The 18,894-nt window shown below is 40.8% G+C and overlaps 1 protein-coding gene across 3 annotated transcripts in view; it reads left to right on the plus strand.

Annotated features, from left to right (window-relative positions):
* Positions 1 to 18,894, plus strand: part of ELP4 (elongator acetyltransferase complex subunit 4) — a 196,334-nt gene that overhangs the window by 125,215 nt on the left and 52,225 nt on the right. Inside the window, exon 10 of one of the 3 annotated variants that reach the window (XM_068685038.1) lies at positions 11,828 to 13,059. The exons of the other annotated variants lie outside the window; for them this stretch is intronic. Within the exon in view, the coding sequence (XP_068541139.1) occupies positions 11,828 to 11,959 (132 nt within the window). The 3' untranslated portion in view covers positions 11,960 to 13,059. Of the gene's footprint in view, positions 1 to 11,827; positions 13,060 to 18,894 lie in introns of those variants that run through there. 3 annotated transcript variants of the gene reach the window in all.

Below are 18,894 nucleotides of genomic sequence, written 5' to 3' on the forward strand. Positions count from 1 at the left end.
TCAGCCCTCCCCCAGCTGCCAGAAAAAAAACAGTAATGTTTATTTTAATCTCAATTATTCACAGGAGTCTGGCATTTAATGTGATACCGATTTCTATCATTCACATTTAATACATTTGTCTGAGTTTACACTGTGTTCTCCTGTCTTACACAGAGTCATTTAAAAAGGAATTAGCATGACCTGTCTTTTAACCTTTCACTGGCAACTTCTCATTCTGGGCTTAAACTTCCTTTAACGCGTCCCTTTGCCAAAGGGTAGTCAACATGACAACTGGATCACCGATGCTTTTTTTACCATTTTGCGTAAGTAATATCAATCACTGAGTCAAAATCCGTCACAGGATGTTTTTGCATCAAAACAGGTTGATCCAACATCATGGATATTAAATTACACTTCAGTGGCTTTTGAAGCCTAAGTTTATTTGGTAGAAACACTATAAAAGGCTTTGTTAACTGGAGCTTTAAACTGTAGCCCTCATAAGTCATGGGGAATTGATACTGAAAGTAGGAGATACTGAAATATGAATTATTTAATTGCCATGATGTCACGTGGAAGTTACAGGAATTGAGCATGCTTCCTGTATCAGTACCAGTTTTTAGGGTGAGAAGACAATGATAGTCGATTTTTTTTTTCTGCTCGCCTGTTTTTTGCTTTCCTGCGGAGCACCTGACAGTTGAATTTACCATTGCCCAGCTGAAGTTTGTAGCTTGTGAAAAGCTGCAAACATAAACAAACTGGTCTTCCGCCTGGCTTCATGAGTGCGGAGGATTTCATAAACCAGCAGTACATTTATTTAATACAGGGATTCGTAATGATAGTTTGCACTTACAGAGCACTTTTCCATCTCCAACACTCTTTTAAAGCGATTAAGTAATTTGTGTTTTCCTGCACATAGTATTCCTGCCAGGGAGCCTGAGAAAACACCTATAGGAAAGGAGAACTTGTCTATGCATGAAAAGCAAATTAAAAAAAAATAAAAAATAAATAAAAAAGCTGTAGAAAATTAAGCTGCTTCAGAAAGCTATTAAATTGTTCCTATCCCCGAAGCTTTACAAATGTGCTAATTGTTGTGTTCTGGTCATGTAAGATGTTTCTGCACGGAGCTAAGACGATTTCCTGTTGGTGAAGAGGGAGGGAGCGGAGGGCTGGCCAACAGCCTGCGATGAATCTTCCCTTTGGGCAGCGCGTGCTTCACTTCTGAATGCCCAGAAATGCTTCACAGATGTGCTGCGCTGCCTAGCAATGGAAATTTTCTAATTCTAGCTGACCTAAAAAAGTAAATAGACTGCTGAGCATTGGTCTGTTCCCGGTATAAAACAGCAGTGCCCCCCCAGCCAGCATGTACATTTTGCCCCACTGCTTCCTAACCAGAAACTTGCCAAACCTGTGACACTGCTCTCTTGAAACAGAGCCTTTCCTGGCCGTGTTGTGTGTTGTTTTACACTGTGTGGTGTAACGTAAAGCTGTACAGCTCACCCTGCCTGAGCAGAGGCAGTGCTGCGTGCCTTGGGGAGGTTTTGTAGGTGCGCAGACTGGCCATTATGCCAGTACCAGCAGCTGATACGCAGTCAGGAGCACCGAGTGTGCATTTGCAGGTATAGTTACGTATTCCGGTTGTGTTTGTACACGTAACTTTTGAAACGGGTGTATTTTTAGGGAAGGGGGAGGAAATGAGCATTGGCACCGTACCCAAGATGCAGACGAGGCTGCTGAGGCGGCAGCAGGGCAGGCCTCAGGGGGGCTGCTCCAGGGGCTCCGAGCAGCTCCCACTTTCTCAGGAAATCTCAGGAAAGCACTTCATTAAACCCTAGATTTCATGCAATCTGTAGAGACTGAATACTCAGAATCACATGGGAGCTTCTGGACAATATGTATTTTAGCAATAGCTGTTCAATTCAGAAGTCTGATGGTATTTCTGTTATCTTTCTTCTTTGAGTTGGTAACTTGGGCGTTGAAATTCATTTGTAATGGAGCCTTGTTAGGGCAAGTTACATGTCTGGGACCTTTCTGCAAAGCTTGAAGATCTATCTGGATGAAATCTGTCTGGAAAATTTTATCAAGGGGCAGAACACTTTATGAGTTTATTTGTGTTGTTCCGCACCCTCAGATACAGTGATACTCTTTAAATGGAAGTATTAATGAATTTGCTGAAAAGTGACAAAATTGTTAAATGGAGCCAGAAGCTTGGTAGATTACAGTGAACTTTAACAGATAGCTTTGGATGAGAACTCAAATATTTGGTTACTTTTCCAGCTAGGCTGAAATTGTTGATATTGCCAGTACCGTTGCAATATGTTGGTCCTCCACAGAACAGATGCTTCTGTCTGTGAATGCTATTTCTCCCCGCTTCTCACTCACACAGCTTTTGTTTGCATACACAGAGTCTTGGTTGGACAGCTTGAACACTTCTCAAGCTTTTCAGTAGAGAGACCCAAGTTCTTGTAGAGCGGCGCAGGCATCACCAGCAACTCTGGAATGCTTCCAGTGAGCCATCTGGGGTTTGATACGAAATCCGTACTTTGTGGCACATTGCAATGTCATTCAAAGAAAGAGGAGATGCAGCGGAGGCACTGACTCAGTGAGGTTTCCTATAGTTGTAGGACTGAATTCCTCCCCTTGACCTTTTACTCTCCCAGCTAAAAATTTAGTTTAAGCTCGTCATCCAGGTTTCCTGAATAAGCAGCAGAGATGGGCAAGCACTTGCAAGAATGATTCATCTCACCCTAAGTATATAATATAGGTTAGACTGAATGGCTGACTTGTAGACAGCTGCAATTAGGTTGAATGAATCCATCAGGGAAGAGAATGTGACATGAACATTAGTGTCCATCCGGACTATCCCGAGAGCCCTAGAATTATTCAGCCTTGCATTACGGGTCCCACAATCCTCTTACATAAGCTCGGGGAGGAGGGGTTCAGCAAAAAGAACAGACCTACAGGAGCAGTGTTATTCTGCTTGCTTTGCATATCCACTATCAGACGTGTGAACTACCATTTGAATTCAGAGCAGCATTTCCCTTCAGTTTGAAGACAATATTGTCCAATCTCAGCTATAACACGTCTAGATAGTGTATCTCCTCCTGCCCCCCATGTTTCCTTTTTTTCAATCCATCTTCTTTTCAGCCCTTTGTCACTTAATTTCTTCCCCTATGCCTGTTCTCTTCCAAATGTCTTTCTGTGCAGGATATTCTTTCTAATATAATATTTATTTATTTAAGTTAGAAGAAGAAAAAAGCTTTGACATTAATATGATACTTATAAATCATGATATTTTTCATTCTGCCTGGTTATTTTATTTTTAACCTCTTCCTCTTCATCCACTTTGTGTATTCAGACTGCAAATTCTTCAGGACAGAGGCAGTCTTTCAACATGTGCTTGATAAGAGCATGGCAAGTACGTATTATGGTACTGTGGAAGTATTTCATACATTTCTGGTTGTATTTGAGTTCAGGATCAGATGAGCAGTTGAACAGCTGTAGCACGTGGAGTGCCTATAACCATTGCTGATTATTCTAGCCTTCTTTATAACAATGTGAGCTTCTTCATCATGCAGACTGCAGTCATAATATAAAGCGGGTCTGTCACTTCTAGGTGTGCTTTAAGCACCAGACCAACATTTGTCATTCCCAAGCATCGCAGAATGGAAATCTCCTGATAGTCTTCTCTTCCCTTCACAAATAACAAGTCATCTTCAACACATCTTGAAGGGTGTTTTTTTTGGAATGAAAGAGCCTGTTCAAACAATTGTTCATTGCTTCATTTCCTGTTGCTGAAAAGTAATGACTAATGCTGCACATGGAAAAACCCACCAGTGCCTGCTCATGCGGTAATGGAAGTTCTTCAGACATCTTAAATCCCCTAGGGATTCATTTTACACAAACATATACAGAACTGAATTTTAATGGTACAAGTGATCTCTGGAAGATTTTCACTCTGCAAAATCCAGTGTTTAAAGAAATCAAGTTTTAAATCTAGACACAGGAATTGAGATTCAAAGTACTTGGCATAGTTTTCTAGAAATCTAGAAAGAGCTGAAGCAGTACCATGCAGCGTATCCCAGCAAATCAGCGCAGCTTGAATTTAATCATCTCAGTATTATAAGATCAATTCTGTAAACTAGATACACTGGAAAGCTGCATTGAAGAGGCACATACTAAGATTCAGTACTACGAACTGTGAAATGGCTTTCACAAAATCTATCAGAAAAGGAAGTGGATTTATTAATGGTTCTTAATTTGACCAGGATACTTTGAAGTCTCTTTTAAAATAATCTTTTTGTAGTGTTGGAAACTTACAGCAGAACATCACTGTCTTGCAAATGAGCTAAACGTCATAATTACCCTTGTTTTATTTTATATTCTGTAAGTGATAGAAAGTGTGTTATAATTATGTGGAAGTATGGTAAGTACTATTAGCTATATATTAAAAATTATTTTCATATTAGCAATGTGTCCTTTAGCAAGCAGACAGGGATATGTAGGTACAAGTATATTTATCAGCTATTCTTAGTGGAAGCTTTCTCTCATCACCTGATGTTAACACTAATTAATTTTGACAGTTCAGATTATGCTTCAACTTAAAAAAAGAAATAGGAAATGCATATGGTAGGTGTGCTTATTTTAACATGGGTTGATACAGTCGTGATTAGCTCTAAGTCAATCACGGCTACCTGAAAAATAGAAAATTTTAGAATGCTCTTTTGAAAAGCCAAGTCTTTTATCATTGATTTAGATGATGTTTCATTGCTGTGATCTAACAATGGTAATATAGCGTCTGTGAATGAGATGAAACTGAGTTCATGTCCATTATACAGAAAAAACAGTTACAGCTGTTTTGTGTCCTCTTTTTGTTGAAATACTGAGAAAAATTGTAATGTGAAAAGGAATTTGAGATTCTTAATAAATGAGTCTTAAAATAGTTTGCCTAAGGCCTAATTGCAGTTATGGGAGGATCATTTGGCACCATTCTTATCACAATATGAAAATGCATATAGATTGTGAGACATTAATTGTAACCAAACTTCAGGATGATTTTGTAATTTCTGCTAGAAGAGAGCAAGGCTGGTTGACATGACTTTTCTAGGCCTTGCAATGTCTTCAGTGGCAAAGGGCTTACTGTTTTGCCACAGGAAGTATTTCCCAGGTTTATTAAGCCAGAAGATCTTCATGGATTTTCTTAGTGATATTGCAATGTTGTTATGAAGGTACATTGCCATAAGTGATACATCACTCCGCTAGGCTACATATCACATAAAACATAAATCATTTCATCATAATTCACATCTCTGGTGTCTCTGAATTTGTGAACTTGACAAGGAAAGAAGCCAAAACTTATAGCCACCACTATGTCAAGTATATGAAGAAACACTTCTCATAGAAGAAATTTAATTTCATACCTGCACATCTTCTTTATTTATATTAACCCCAAAGACAGCAATTTGTTTTTGCTGAAAAGACCGGTTTCAGTGCTTGATGGTGACCCATTAAGAAAGCAGGGAGCAGAAAGCCAGAGCATAGGAAGGTGGCAAGGACCTGAGCTGGAGTGCAGCTGAAGGGTTTTGCACTGTTTTGGCCCTTACACAGGCAGCTAGACTCAGCTGTCTGGGACCGTCGTCTTCAGTGCAGAGGCAGAGAGACAGCTCCATGGCTATGCCAACACTTGGCATCCCTCCACTGGGCTCCCTCTTTTCTTAAATTTTAAGTTGCAGATTTGCGTTTCCAAATGGAATGTCCTTCTCCCTAGCCTGCCTCTGTTGTCTTATTCTTTATCAAGAAATCTATTTCCAGTCAGGTCACCACAACCACTTGCCATTTTGATAATTTTCATGGAAGAAACCAGGTTCTTCCCTCTGAGAGGAGGCTTTGTAAAGCTGCATTGCTAACCTCCTCTAGATTTCTCCTTAATCCCCCTTTTTCATGGCACCTACAAAAATGCTTAAGTCTAGGTACCTAAATGCTAAGTACCTAGGCTTAATGCCTAGGTACTGTGATCATTGAAGTAATTACTAGCAATTATAAATGAGGCAGTTAAAAAAAAAAAAAAAAGTAAAAAATAAAGCATAATGCAGGGGCAAAGTGGCATTGTAAGCAGCAGTAACAGGAGATCAGCTGCTGTAGCTCCAACCATGCTCGATATCCCTTGTGTGGGCTTAATAGAAAGGCAAGAGTTCTGCTTCAAAGAGAAGCAGGATATAAACTAGGAGCCTGCATCTTTCGTTTTCCCAGCATTCCTAAAATTCTTCTCCCCACCCTCCTCTTCCCCCTGATCCAAATCCCTTAGGCTTTGGTTACTTCAGTCTTCATAAAATTGTAGCAAATGGAACTGGAAGGGATCTAGAGAGGTCATTAACCCACCTCCCTGCCCCAAGGCAGGGCTCTAGCCATGGCAGACTAATAAGCAATTTTTTGCTCAGATATCCGAAGAAGTAGAATGGTGACGATTTTTTATATATATTTTGTTTTAAGTTGCAGTTTTGGAAGTTAAGGCTCAGTTGTTAAAAGCTTCATGTAACTGTTAGCAGAATCACAAGGTTAACCTCGATGGAATTGTTTTAGTATTCCCAAAATTAAGAACAAACTCCTACCTCTTTTTTGATCAATGATTTTGCATTGCTCACGTCATTACTGATTCGTTTGCTAAAGTATTACACTTACAACAGATGCCAAAATACAGTAATGATTTGGGAGAATCACCTTGGGTTTAGACTGTTGCCAATATATGTATATTTGCTTATCATATTGTTACCAAATGTTTTTATACTTTTAATTGCTTAAAACATTCCCAATATGTTATTTCAGTAACCCTCAATTAATTTTATGGAATGTTGCTGTTTCTTGAATGTCTTCCACCTCAATTATTTCTGAGTACTTTAGTCAGTATAAAAATAATCTGTACCTCTCACAGACAAATATTTTCATCAAAATATGAAAGATAATTTGAGCAGCTGATTGTTGTTTATACCATATAGGGGCAATATGAGATTTCACTAGTTATTTCTGCAACACAGTGCCAATATATTCTACAGATGGATATGTGTAGTGTGCATGGGTAGCTGGATAGTAATCAGTTATTTAACATTATCTCTAGTATCTAGCTTTTTGTTTAACCTGTCATTGGTCACTTAGGTTCAATTGTATTATTTTTACTTTATTTCCAACCCCTTTTATTGTCAGTTAAAGCCTGCGCACCGTTCCTATGCATTGTGTACCTGAGGTATAATCACCAGCAGCAGAGGTTGCTAGGAAAACTCTGCTGGTCAATCCTCTTAACACGGAATAGAAAAAAAGACTGTTCTTCACAATAAATCTGTAAAACAATTCCCTTGGTAAAATCAGCTACACTGGAAAAAGAACTTGCTAGTATTTTTGTAAGCTAGTGCTTTTGGCTGCTATTTTTGTCTATTTTTTGTTGGTTAAAAAATGAAAATAGAAAATCCCACCCCAGCCAAGTGCACCAGCCCCCTGGAACTTCCTAGCACAGCCGTGATGCGAGTCTTTGCAGCCCTGTCTTCCTCGGCAGACCCATGTCAGAGAATCATCAGTGCTGTGTTTGGTCCTCAGCACTGGGACCGGACTGAAGGATCGCTCAGCATCCCTTCTGGCCTGTCATCTGACGTGTTCTTATCTTCCTCTTCTTACCATTTTTTTTCCCCCCATTGAAAACAAATAAAGTCATTAGAAGTTTTCTCCAGGCAGAGGGAGGAGCAGAGACAAAGTATGCAATAAGTTTTGTCTGAACTGTTTTCCTTTCATAATGCATGCCCTGGAGCTGTGTGCTTAGCTGTGTTCTGTGTAATTGTGCCTATTACCACAAAGCCTTCGTGACCTGCCCAGGAGAGCATCGCGCCCCAGCCCTAGCTCTGCCGTAGCAGTAGGCGAGCTGCTTTCATGAGCCAGCCAGTTCTGCATCATGACAACTGAGCTTGTCCCTGTTCCTCCTTTCTATAGTGTCCTTCTGAAGATGCTCAGTTTCAACCTGACAGCTTCTATATTTGTATATTTACTGTATATTGCTGTATATTTAACAGTTATGCCAGGATGTGTTTTTTGCTGTCTTGTGATAATCTGCCTCTTCTGTCCCATGCAGTGTCTGCACACTCGGGGCATGCAGCCTGGCCCTTTTCTGGGGATGTTCCCACTTTCCAGCTGGGAACTTTCCTACCCCGGGCAGGGAAGAGCCAGGGATAGATTGAGGACAAGAGGAGAAGGACAAAAGGATGAGGAAGATGAGGAGGATGAGAGGCTGAGGCAAGGAAGAGTGGCCTGAAGCTGAATGTGAAGCAAGGCATTAGGAACAGGAGCAGGGAATATAGGCAGAAATAGGCAAGAAAAAGCCAGGAGTGGCAGAAATGCAAACGAGGGGCTTGGAAGCAGAAAGCTGAAAGTGGCTGGAGCAGAGGCTGGGGTGCAGATACCTGGACAAGGGATGTTTTGTCTTGAAGATCAGCTACAGAACGGAAAGCCTGGGCACTGACAACTAGGATTGCCTAAGTGAGCAAAATCAGGCAAAGTGCTAAGAGAGAGATCGAAAGGGATGGGGGTCACAGCCTCTGAAATAACAGAGAAGGCTGTCCACCAGAAAACATTTTGTCCTAAACTGGGACTTTAAATGCAACTGTTCCTCTGTGGTCAGCAAATATCTGTGAAAACGTCTGATCGTTCTGTAATGCTGGTGCTCAACAAGGATCACAGCCTATTCATGCTCTCACTTAGTGTGTGAGTGCAAGTCACTGCAGTGCCCGTAGTGGTGCCAAAAATAAAGGCCTGCTCTTTAGCCTTTGGATGCCTGTGTAATGCCACGTGATCCATTTCCAGTTTGTTTGTGTTCTGAGGCTTCTATTTCTTTTTTTAAGGGTGTAAAAGTACTTAATAGGATTAATATTTGCAGTCCTATTTATATTTTGAAGCTGCACACAGAAAATATAAGGAATTTTGGGTTGCCTATTTAAGCTTTATTAAGATACAGTATTTGTGTGTGCTGTGATTCAGATCTCAATGGCAGGATAATATCCAGCTGTTTTCAGGGGACTTTGGTGTAGCGTATTGTTCAGAATAAACCCGATCTGAGGATGCAAATGGCATAAGCAGTGAGATACACTTCTGGAGATCTGGCAATTTATTTCAGTATTTGAAAACTGGGATTGTAGAGAGGGCAAGGATTGCAAGAGGGATGGTCTCGTAATTAAGAAAATTGAAGGAGATCTTGGAGTCTGGTATGTCTCTTCCACCCACCGTTTTTATTTCTGTACCCTTGCTTCATGTCTGCCCCTTTCTGAGGACCTGCCTTGGGGTTCCTGAAGAAATACTGAGCACTCGCAGCTGCAACCGAAGTTACCATTTGAGCACATGAAATGCTGCACAATGCTAAACATCCTGGGAGAGCAAGTCCTAAACGGCTCAGATTGTGTTTCTGAAATTAACTCATGCCTTTTACCATATTTTTTATGTGCCTCGATTCCCTGCCCATGAAATGGAGGTAACTTTGCTGCCGTATCCCACAGGAATATTAGGAAAACAGCACAGTTGGTGTTTGTGGAGGATTCAAGTGCTATATGCTGACATGTGCTATTGAAAAGCCATTCTGCCTTCGGAGCAAGGTTTGAATGGTGTACAATAAATACGTCAGAAAAGTTCAGAGTAAACAATGACAAGAAAAAAAATACTGAATAGCTGGGCACTAAATGAGCAGTGTGCATCCTCATCCCTGAATAAGATGGGAGAAAAAGCATACGTGTGTGCAGCTAACCACTGTATCATGGCAAATACAGCTGCAAAAGCTTAACTCAGCCCCGCTCTCCAACCTTAGCATCTTGCATTTTAACTTTTCCCATCTGAGTCTTTGTGGATTTATAAATCTTCTTTGTTTTCTGTTTCTAATACGTTTTAGTGGACAAGCACAGCATGGAATAAGAGGCTGCGAGTATGTCAAAGGTTTTGTGTTTTGTTCTGAAACGAGTTTGCTGAGTCTCGGGGCTGTTTGCTCTTAATCGCCTCATTCCAAATCTGTGTGGCAGACTTGTCAAAAAGGTCAATAACTGAAAAAAAAAAAGAAAAACAAAGAAAATTATGCTGTGTTTCCCTTGCGTCTTCCCTGGTGAGGACAGAGACAGCCACGGGGAGCGGGAGCAGGCAGGACTGTTCACTTGCACATCCCACACACCAAGTGCCCTCTACCCTGTTAGCAGAGTGCTGAATACTTTTTGGGGAGGGAAATGCGATGGAAAGATCTCCTGAGTGCTCCCCTGTGCTTTCGGCAAGAAGCCGTTCAACACTGGCTTTTCCTCACCCTCTGCTTTCCTCCCGTGTGCCCCAAGCAATCCCAGTGGTACCTCGGCTCTTTCTCAGCAGGCCGCCACAGCAGGCGTGTGCCCTTCTTTGGATTTACTCCATGTAGAAATGGGACCTTGAGGACTGCAGTTAATGTCCACAGCTGTGCCTGACCTTTGTAGGAGCGAGCGGGGAACTGTAGGTGCAATTTGCCATGCCAGGACTCCGATTCAACCGGCTGAAAGGCAAGAGCCCCACTAGTGGTACCCACAGGGGGGCTTTTCACACACCTCAACGGTGGGCCACACAGCCAGCAGCGAGCTGAACACACTGCAAATAGGGATGCTTTCCTGTGCTTTTCCTATTGAATCCTTACCTGGAGGGAGAGGGGATCCTGTGAAAGTTGCAAAGGTATCGAATAAAGGGTGGCTGTGTATATTGCTGTGTGCTGACAAAAGCACAAATACAGCAAAAGTAGACAATAAGCATGGTCTACGCAGCCCGATAGTTCTGCAGCCATTGCTGTTATCCTGCTCCCTCCAGAAAGCCATGCAGTGTTGCCTCTGCCTACTAAATCTTTCAAGAAATACGCTTCTTCCATGATAGCAGTTTCATAAATTATTGCACTGTAAGATGCTCAGCTGTCTCAGCTGCCTGGCTCTCAGAACTGCACTGTGTCCAAAAGCCAGCCAGTAATTATCAAACTAAAGGCTCAGTTTTCTGCTAATTTTGCCTTACTTTACAAAAGATAAATCATAATATCACGCCTTTCGTGTCAAGGCATCCTCAGAGGGAGAGTTGTAGTATTTTTGCCATAGCCAAACTGTAATGTTTGTTGTGCAAGAACTGCGTGCTTGTGGACAACGGCATAACCCGTGCCTCAGTTTCCTCATCTGCAAAATGGCTGTAATGTCCCTACAGCTCAGAGGGGAAGGCAAAGTTTATTTAGCGTATATGATTGCCTTATGGAAATGCAGCTGCTATCGTTGTTTGCTTTTATTGAAAGCTGTCAGTAGAATGTGAAGATGAAACACTTGGCAGAATTGTGTTGCAGTTCGGGTGATCCCTCTGTATCTTTTGTCCATCGTATCATTTATTTTCGAACTCCACCACAAGGTACGCGTAAGTGTGTGAAATAAAATGATATGTACATTGTCATGGCATAGAAATCCAAGGATTTAATGTAGCTGGTGATATAGAGGCAAAACATTTGTTTTCAAGGGAAAGTTGTGCAGATATAATTAAATACCTTGAGCAAATCTGGGTTTTGTTTAGAAAATTTCCATGGGAAGAATATGTTGCAATTTACAGAATCCAGTATCTTGAAGTACACAATGAAAACATACAAAGCTATTTCTCGGTCCAGCTAAAAGCACATATGGGTAGATCTTATTTGTGTGAGTAACATCACTGAATTGGGAAGAAGAGTACATTTTGAAATACGCTACGGAAAATAAATTCTACTGCCATCAATCTTTCTTTTTTTCTCTCTGTTTTCTCTCTCTTTCTTTTCTCTCTGCCTCTCTCTCTCTCTCTCCCTCCTGAAAATCTCCTGCCACAGCGCCTGCACTTGCCTCCAGACTTGTCAGACACAGTGAGCCGCTCAAGCAAACAGGATCTGGCAGAATCCGCCAAACTGCTGAGCTCAGGATGTGGTGCTATGGCCATCGGCAAGAAGCACCTGGACTTCTAGTGATTTCTACTTAGCAGTTTCACTCAGATTTATATGACACTCTAATTATGAGTGATAATGACTTATATAAATATTTTTCTTAATGATTTGCCCCAGCAGTCTTTAAAAATACACATTATCATATGATGCCTTATTTTCTTCGTTCTGGTTTCATTGTATTAATTTGGGGCTTGGTCGGTTTTTGCTTTTTGTTAAATCTTCTGTTATGTTGGGTCTTGACATTGTTCAGCCCTCTTGGAAATGTAGTGTTTCTTCCTTTCCTTCAGATATGAAAATTATTTGTAATCCTTCAATTCTAGGTGTTTTTTTTTTTACAATAAAGATAAAGGGATTTTTTTCCCAATGGATTTTTTTGTATGCATGCATTTAATATTTTGTATGAATAAATTGGGCTGTTTATTGAAATGAATTAATGAAAGTTATTCATTGTCACATGTTATTCCAAGAACAAACTGTTTACACATTTATTACACACATTTATTTTTCTTAAAAACATTTGTTTTTGTAATCGAAATACTGTATTAAATTTCAGAAAATGCTTAAGGTGTTTTATAAAATACATAATAATAAATATAAAATACATGAGGTAGTTTTTATTCTGATATGCCAGTAGTTGAGAATGTTGGTGGGTTTTTTTGTTGTTGTTTTTTGTGTGTTTTTTTTTTTTTTATCAAAATATATTATAGGTGATTAGTTTGCCTCATGGGTTAATACATGTATTAAAATGCACTTGAATGAAATTTACTAAACGTAGAAAAAAGAATTGATTTCCTTATGTAGTTCAAAACAGTAATCCTAAACAATTGAAGTCAGCACTATGAAATTATGTCAACAGACATAATTCAAGATTGAAATTCAAACTGACAGCTACATTAATGCTAGAATACCAGAAGAGTGCATTTCAGCTTGGGGAAGAGTATCACAGCATGCTGGTCTAAAACAGGGCAGAACATAGAAGTAATTCAGGCTTCTGTACCGTCAAATCTATCTATATACTGCTTGTGAACTTACCACTATTTTGTATTCATCTCTGTGTAAGTATCATCAAACAAAAGAAAGGTAAAGCAATGCTGACCTGTAAATTAAAGTGGTTTTCATTCTTTCTTCTGAGGCTGCCTTCCATTTTGAAAGGTAATATATTCTTCCCCGCCGAACTTGCAAGCCATCCAACTGTAAGATTGCATTACAGTTTCAAAATTTCGTCTTTCTAATAGTATATTACATGGCTGGAGTGAAATTGACTCTTCAGAGAACATGTTAATATGATGCAGTAATGTTAACTTATTTTGATGGGTTGGGAACCAAGAGTTGGTTAAGTGGTTTGCTTTTTTTTATGCAATACAGGTTCTACTTTATTTTTTCTTGACAACGCTGTGTAAAACAAAGACATAGCTTTTAAAACTGTCTAACTAATATGATGAATGTCAATCACTTAAAAAACTCCACTGTAGCATAAACACATACTGTATACAGCTTTTATTCTGAATTAGAATAATTGAATCAATGACAGTGATTTGCCAGGATGTCAAATCTATCCATCATATCCTGTCACTACCAGTTTATTTTTTGTGATCAAAATCAAAAAGACTACTATTTTGTCATCAGCTATTTCATTAGTAGTAACAATCAGGTTTTCTCTTCTATATTTTTTAGATATGCCTGTTAAATTTCTTATTTCTAAAGACACAAATCCTTTTTAAATCTTTTCAAAATAAAGTTTCAGAACTGAACTGTCAGTTTAATAAAGCAAAAAGACATCTTCTTTCCTATGCCAATATATTTAAAATATTATCATTGATGTCTCAAACATTTTTTCTCTTTTTTGCATTATGCGTTACATTGAATGGAAGTTCTCATTAGATACTTAATTGTGCCTTTTGAAAGCATGAAATAATTTAAACGCTTAGGATAGAGTGATTTTTAACAAAGGCAAAGTTTTACATATTTCGTCTTTTTAATGTAAATAACACACAACATAGTACTTCTTTGTGAAATACAAAGTCACAAGACACATAAATTGCTGCCAACATACAGAAATAGGTCATTGACCTAACGTATGGGAGAGAAAATATCATGAAAATCACAGATGATTTCTAGCTACCCTATTAACTGAAAATGATTAGCAAGTAGTGTGGGTATCACACACACGTGTGCAATTCCTGTGCATTTATAAGACTTGAATTTCAGAAACTTCCATAGGTTAATATTACTGATGACAAATATTTTGAGTAATAAAGGGAACTCCTTCTGCAAATCTGGATTTTTTTTTTTTTCTGATTCACTAACCATGCTTTGTGAAATGTGTCACAGTATACAGATGCGCCGTGTTGTTTACCTAAGGCAAAAACATGTAGCAAAATTTCTCTTCTTTTCTTCCAAAATATTGTATCAGTTACAACAACATATGACAGTGACTTGGCTAATCCATAAACGGAGAAGTGAAATGATGCCACATACGTGCTACGCGGTGTACGTAAGGTGCAGGTTTTGTTTCTTGCACCAGAAGACCCCTGGCTCTCATTTTGGCTTGGGAAGCAGTAGAAGTGGTGATTTTCTGACAGATTTCCCCAAGCCACCCTGCGGCTGTCAAGCTCCTGTACACACACACACAAAAAATAAATAAAATAAAAAATCCTTCTGTTCTTTCTTCGCTTGGCTTGAAGACAAATATTTAACTAAGGAGTGCAGCTCGGGTAATCGAAGAAAGGATGTGGCCTCTTTTGACGGGCTGTTGCAGTGTGCTACCAGCTTCCTCAGAGCCCCTTGCTGGATGGAAAATGTGTGCAGCCCCTCTTGTGTTCAGAGGGCTCTTCTCTGCAGAGATTTTGGTGCAAGGTTTTTTTTGTTTGTTGTCATACTTTAGGCACAACTTCCTATTTTTTAACAGGTTGCAAACTGAAACCGCCAAACTCAACAGAGAAAGAATGGATTCATTGCAGTGACAATGCTCCCAATGCAGAGCTGGCGCCTGAGCTTTACATAGTTGTGACACACAGTCAAGAAAGCAGTAATGAAATTTAAAACATTGTGTCTTTAATATGTCAGATAAGAATGCTTTATGTATTTTCTGTTGTGTTAAGGTTTTCAAAATATAAGCATTTGGAATATGAGAAGAATATTGTGGTAGATTAAGTCTTTTGCTATGTTTGTAAAGAAATTACAAAAGCAATTTCAAGGCTGCAGCTGAATTCAGTTTTCTGTAACAGTAGCTACAAGCATCTGAAAATGGGCATTCACCTACTTCAGATTTGATACAGATGGTGGTACGCCACTGGTTTCATCTTTGATAAAAAGTGGTGATGTTGTTCCAAGTACAGCTTTTGGAAAAGTGCTTTTTTTATAAAAAAAAAAAAAAAGAGCTTTTGGAAAGTGGAAAAGTCTCGTTTACAGGAATCCTATCCAATAGCAATATCGGAAAGTGGGCTGTTAATCAAGTCTGTCTGAAACCACAAGGTTGTAACACATCCCTTTAAAAATACATATGTATTATAAATATTACACACACACGTTAAACCACTATTTCTCCAGGACTGAATGTTAGAAATTTAGTAAAATGTTCTTCTTTTGCCTGTGCTCGAGAAATACTGTCCGTAACTACAGAGCACACAAAGAATGGGAAAGATGGTGATGAAAGAGGTGGCAGAAGCAAGCACTGTCCCCCATTACTTCTCTTCGGGGGGGTTATTTTCTGTTGTAAGCTACCTGAGTGCAGGGCCTGCATTTCTTTTTTAATCACACTGAACACATGATGGTGCTTATTCAATAATAAATGGGCCGGTGTAGAAAAAGAATGAAAGTGAATCCTCTTCATCTTAAGACAAAAAGGCAACACGAATGAGGGGGGGAGAAATCCCACTGTAATTACTTTCAGTTTCTAGAAAACACTAAGCTCAGTCTTTTTCCAAAAATGGTTCATTAAGACCACGGATGGCTACATCTGTATTTCCACATCTGAGTAGGTAGACAGATTTTCAGAAGTGTCGAGCATCAAGCATCCCAGAGCATCTGCTGAAAACTTGGCTGCTTACTTAAACTCTGCTTTGAAACAGTTTTGAAAGTTATTAGGCATATTGAACTAATTTTCAGACCTGCTGTTCATATCAAAATGAAGACATCTTTTGAGCTTTTATACTTTTTTTTTTTTTTTTTTTTGCAAATGGATATTCTGATGCTGTAGCATTTAACCTAAAAATTCTGCCCAGGAAGTCAGTGATGATTTAGATGAGCAAGCTGGTAGGTTTGATCTGGCACAGTTTGATTTTCTACACTCAGAATGCTCTCAGCATTGAAGGCATCAGGTATTCCCTTAAAAAGTCTAGACACAGGCTGAGGTCAGTGCAGTTTCATCTACTTTTTTTTTTTTTTTTTTTTTTTTGGACTCAGAGCAAACTGAAAAAGCTCTGGCTTGAATTTTGTTGGGGGCCAGACCGGGCATCATTCTTGCCATGGGACTTGTACCACTGCAAAGCAAATGAGCCGTCCTTTGCCACTGCACTCTTGGAGGCAGAGGAGAACCAAATGGTGGAGGAGACGGAGCCTTCCCCAGCAAAGGGTCACTGATACAGAGCCTCGGATGCACCGCACCGTAAATATGTCGGCTTCAAAGCAGCAGATAAAACTTTAGCCCAACACAACGCTGGGAAGGAGGATGCAAGAACAGGTAGCATGGTAGGCAGGCGTGATTAATGCATGGTGGAGACTGCAGTGGATAAACAGAGTGGAGGAATCTGTGTAAGGGAGCAGACGGGCAGGTCCGTTCTGCAGTCCTGGCCTGTACCAGAGCCTGTGGAGCTTTAGATGTCTCCTTGCCCAGACAGGTGTACATCAACACCAGCTGATGCAGAGCAGCTGAATCACGAATCAGAAACTCGTCAGGCCCAACAGAAGCTTGGTTTAAGGAAGGATTTCAGGGCTTGAACACACAGTTAGCAAAGGGGTAGTGTTGACTTGAATTCAGAAAAAATCAAAGTGGACAACTTGCTTCTTTAAAAGCAAAAAAATATGAAATTTAAATGACTGATTTTTTATTTAATCCAATCTGACAGAGGGGGTTTTAAAAATAAATAAGCCCTCCCCTGCAGTATTTGAATCACAAAGCTGCAGACTGCAGAATCTGGATGTGAAGCCAAGTTTGCAGAGAAAAACTTACAGGGTAAAAAATAAACAGTTACAGGGAAACAGAAAGTTTTTTCTTCACTTGTCATAAATGAACGTCTGCACTGTAATGACCTGGAGATGTTTATCGGCTGCGTGCAGCTCCATGTGAGTCATAATCCCGGTACCCTATCTGTAATTTCTGCGGAATAACTGTTCATAAACTACTCAAAATCCAGCGGCGGAGGGCTGACACCAAAGAGCTTATCTGTGAATCTCCAAACTCCTCCGGCGCAGCTGGAAAAGCTCGTATGTCCCCGGAGAGGGGGAACCGCAATTCACAGCCCTTACAGCGTGTGGCTGCTGCAGTGTACGTGAGGTCTGTCAGGTGCCTGGAGGCAATTGCAACCTCTGCTGGAGGATTTCATGCAGTTTACAGCTCCTGTCAGGCACCTGGAGGTAACAGGAGGCCTCCTGGGTGGCTCACAGGCCCAGCGGGAGCAGCCCCGTGCCCCTCTGCTCTGAAAACATGGTCACCTTGCCAGGCCAGCATGGGGGATCTCGCCTCAGGGAGCAAGGGCCCTGAAACTGTCGCTGTCTGCAGGCAAAACCCAGCTGAGCAGGCTTGGCACCACTGCTGAAGGTTTGTGATGGGACTTCAGGGAAAGCACGTTTCACAGGGACTTCCCTTCAGAGGGCTGTCTTTGAAAGAAACAGCGAGGATTCTGGCACCTGGAGATTTCCTGCAAATCCGTCGCCCTTCACCTGTGTGCACGGAAAGACTGGTCCCATGGTTTCCTTTCTCCAAGTTCTCATTTCCACGGCCCTAGTGAAAACTCCTTCCTCATCCAGGTGATCACTGCTGAAAACCATCCGGGGACAGCAAGCGATCCCGAGCAATGCCTGCTGACTAAGAATACATTGCTTGCTTTTTTTTTTTTTTTTTTTTTTTTGTTCTTCTAAGCGAATATTAGGGAAGGGATCAATTTAACATCTGTTCTAAAGCAAGGAAGTTGTAAGCCTGGCTCCTGTCCAAATTGTAATACCATCTCTGTGTAGTCCTTCTGCAATTCTACCTGCACACTGAAACCAACTTGTTACCCCATGCGTGCGGTGCGGGTTGCTCCATCCCCTGCTATTTCCCTGAAGCACCACTAAAGCAGAGGACACACGTGAGAGACACCCAGCGCCACTCTCCAGCAGGAATGTAACGTGAGCTGTGCTCTGTGCTTTCTTCCTCCCCGCTGAAGAGGAGGAACATCTCCCACACCTCTCCCACGCGGGGCAGGGCTGGGGCTCCAGGCTCCCTGCACGCCTCGGCCCCAGCCACTGCTCCTGGCAGCAGCCAGACACGTGGAGGCTTGGCCCAGCGGGACCGAATGCACGCTGCCGACCAAATTTTGGTTAGAGACAGGGCTGAGGAGCTCAGTTAGTTAACAGGTTCCTTCTCAGGGAAAATTACTTCAAAAGAAGGTGCTACACTACTTCTGGAGCAGAAGAGCCTCATCAGAAAAAAAAATCAGAAAATGAAGTAATGTGTTTTAGCCAGTAATACCTAAGAAATCAGCCAAAAAGAGGAGAAAAGGAATAAAGGCCAGAAACCTATGGACACAGAAAGGGAATGAAATAGAACTACTAATGGCTAAAAACGTGGGGCAGGGGATGTGTGTTACCAGTCCCAGGTTCATCTTCGCAATGACAGTCTTGTCCCAGAAGATAAATTCTTTTTCAGTCTGTCCCCAGTAAACCAGGCTATGGGGACATTTTGCTTATTTAATACAGAGAATCCCAGGGGAAAAGGGAAAAAAAAAGGGGTGTGGGCCCTCTCAGCTGTTTGCTAG

The sequence above is a fragment of the Anas acuta genome, chromosome 5 (assembly GCF_963932015.1).
Source record: "Anas acuta chromosome 5, bAnaAcu1.1, whole genome shotgun sequence".
NCBI classification, from domain to species: Eukaryota; Metazoa; Chordata; class Aves; order Anseriformes; family Anatidae; genus Anas; species Anas acuta.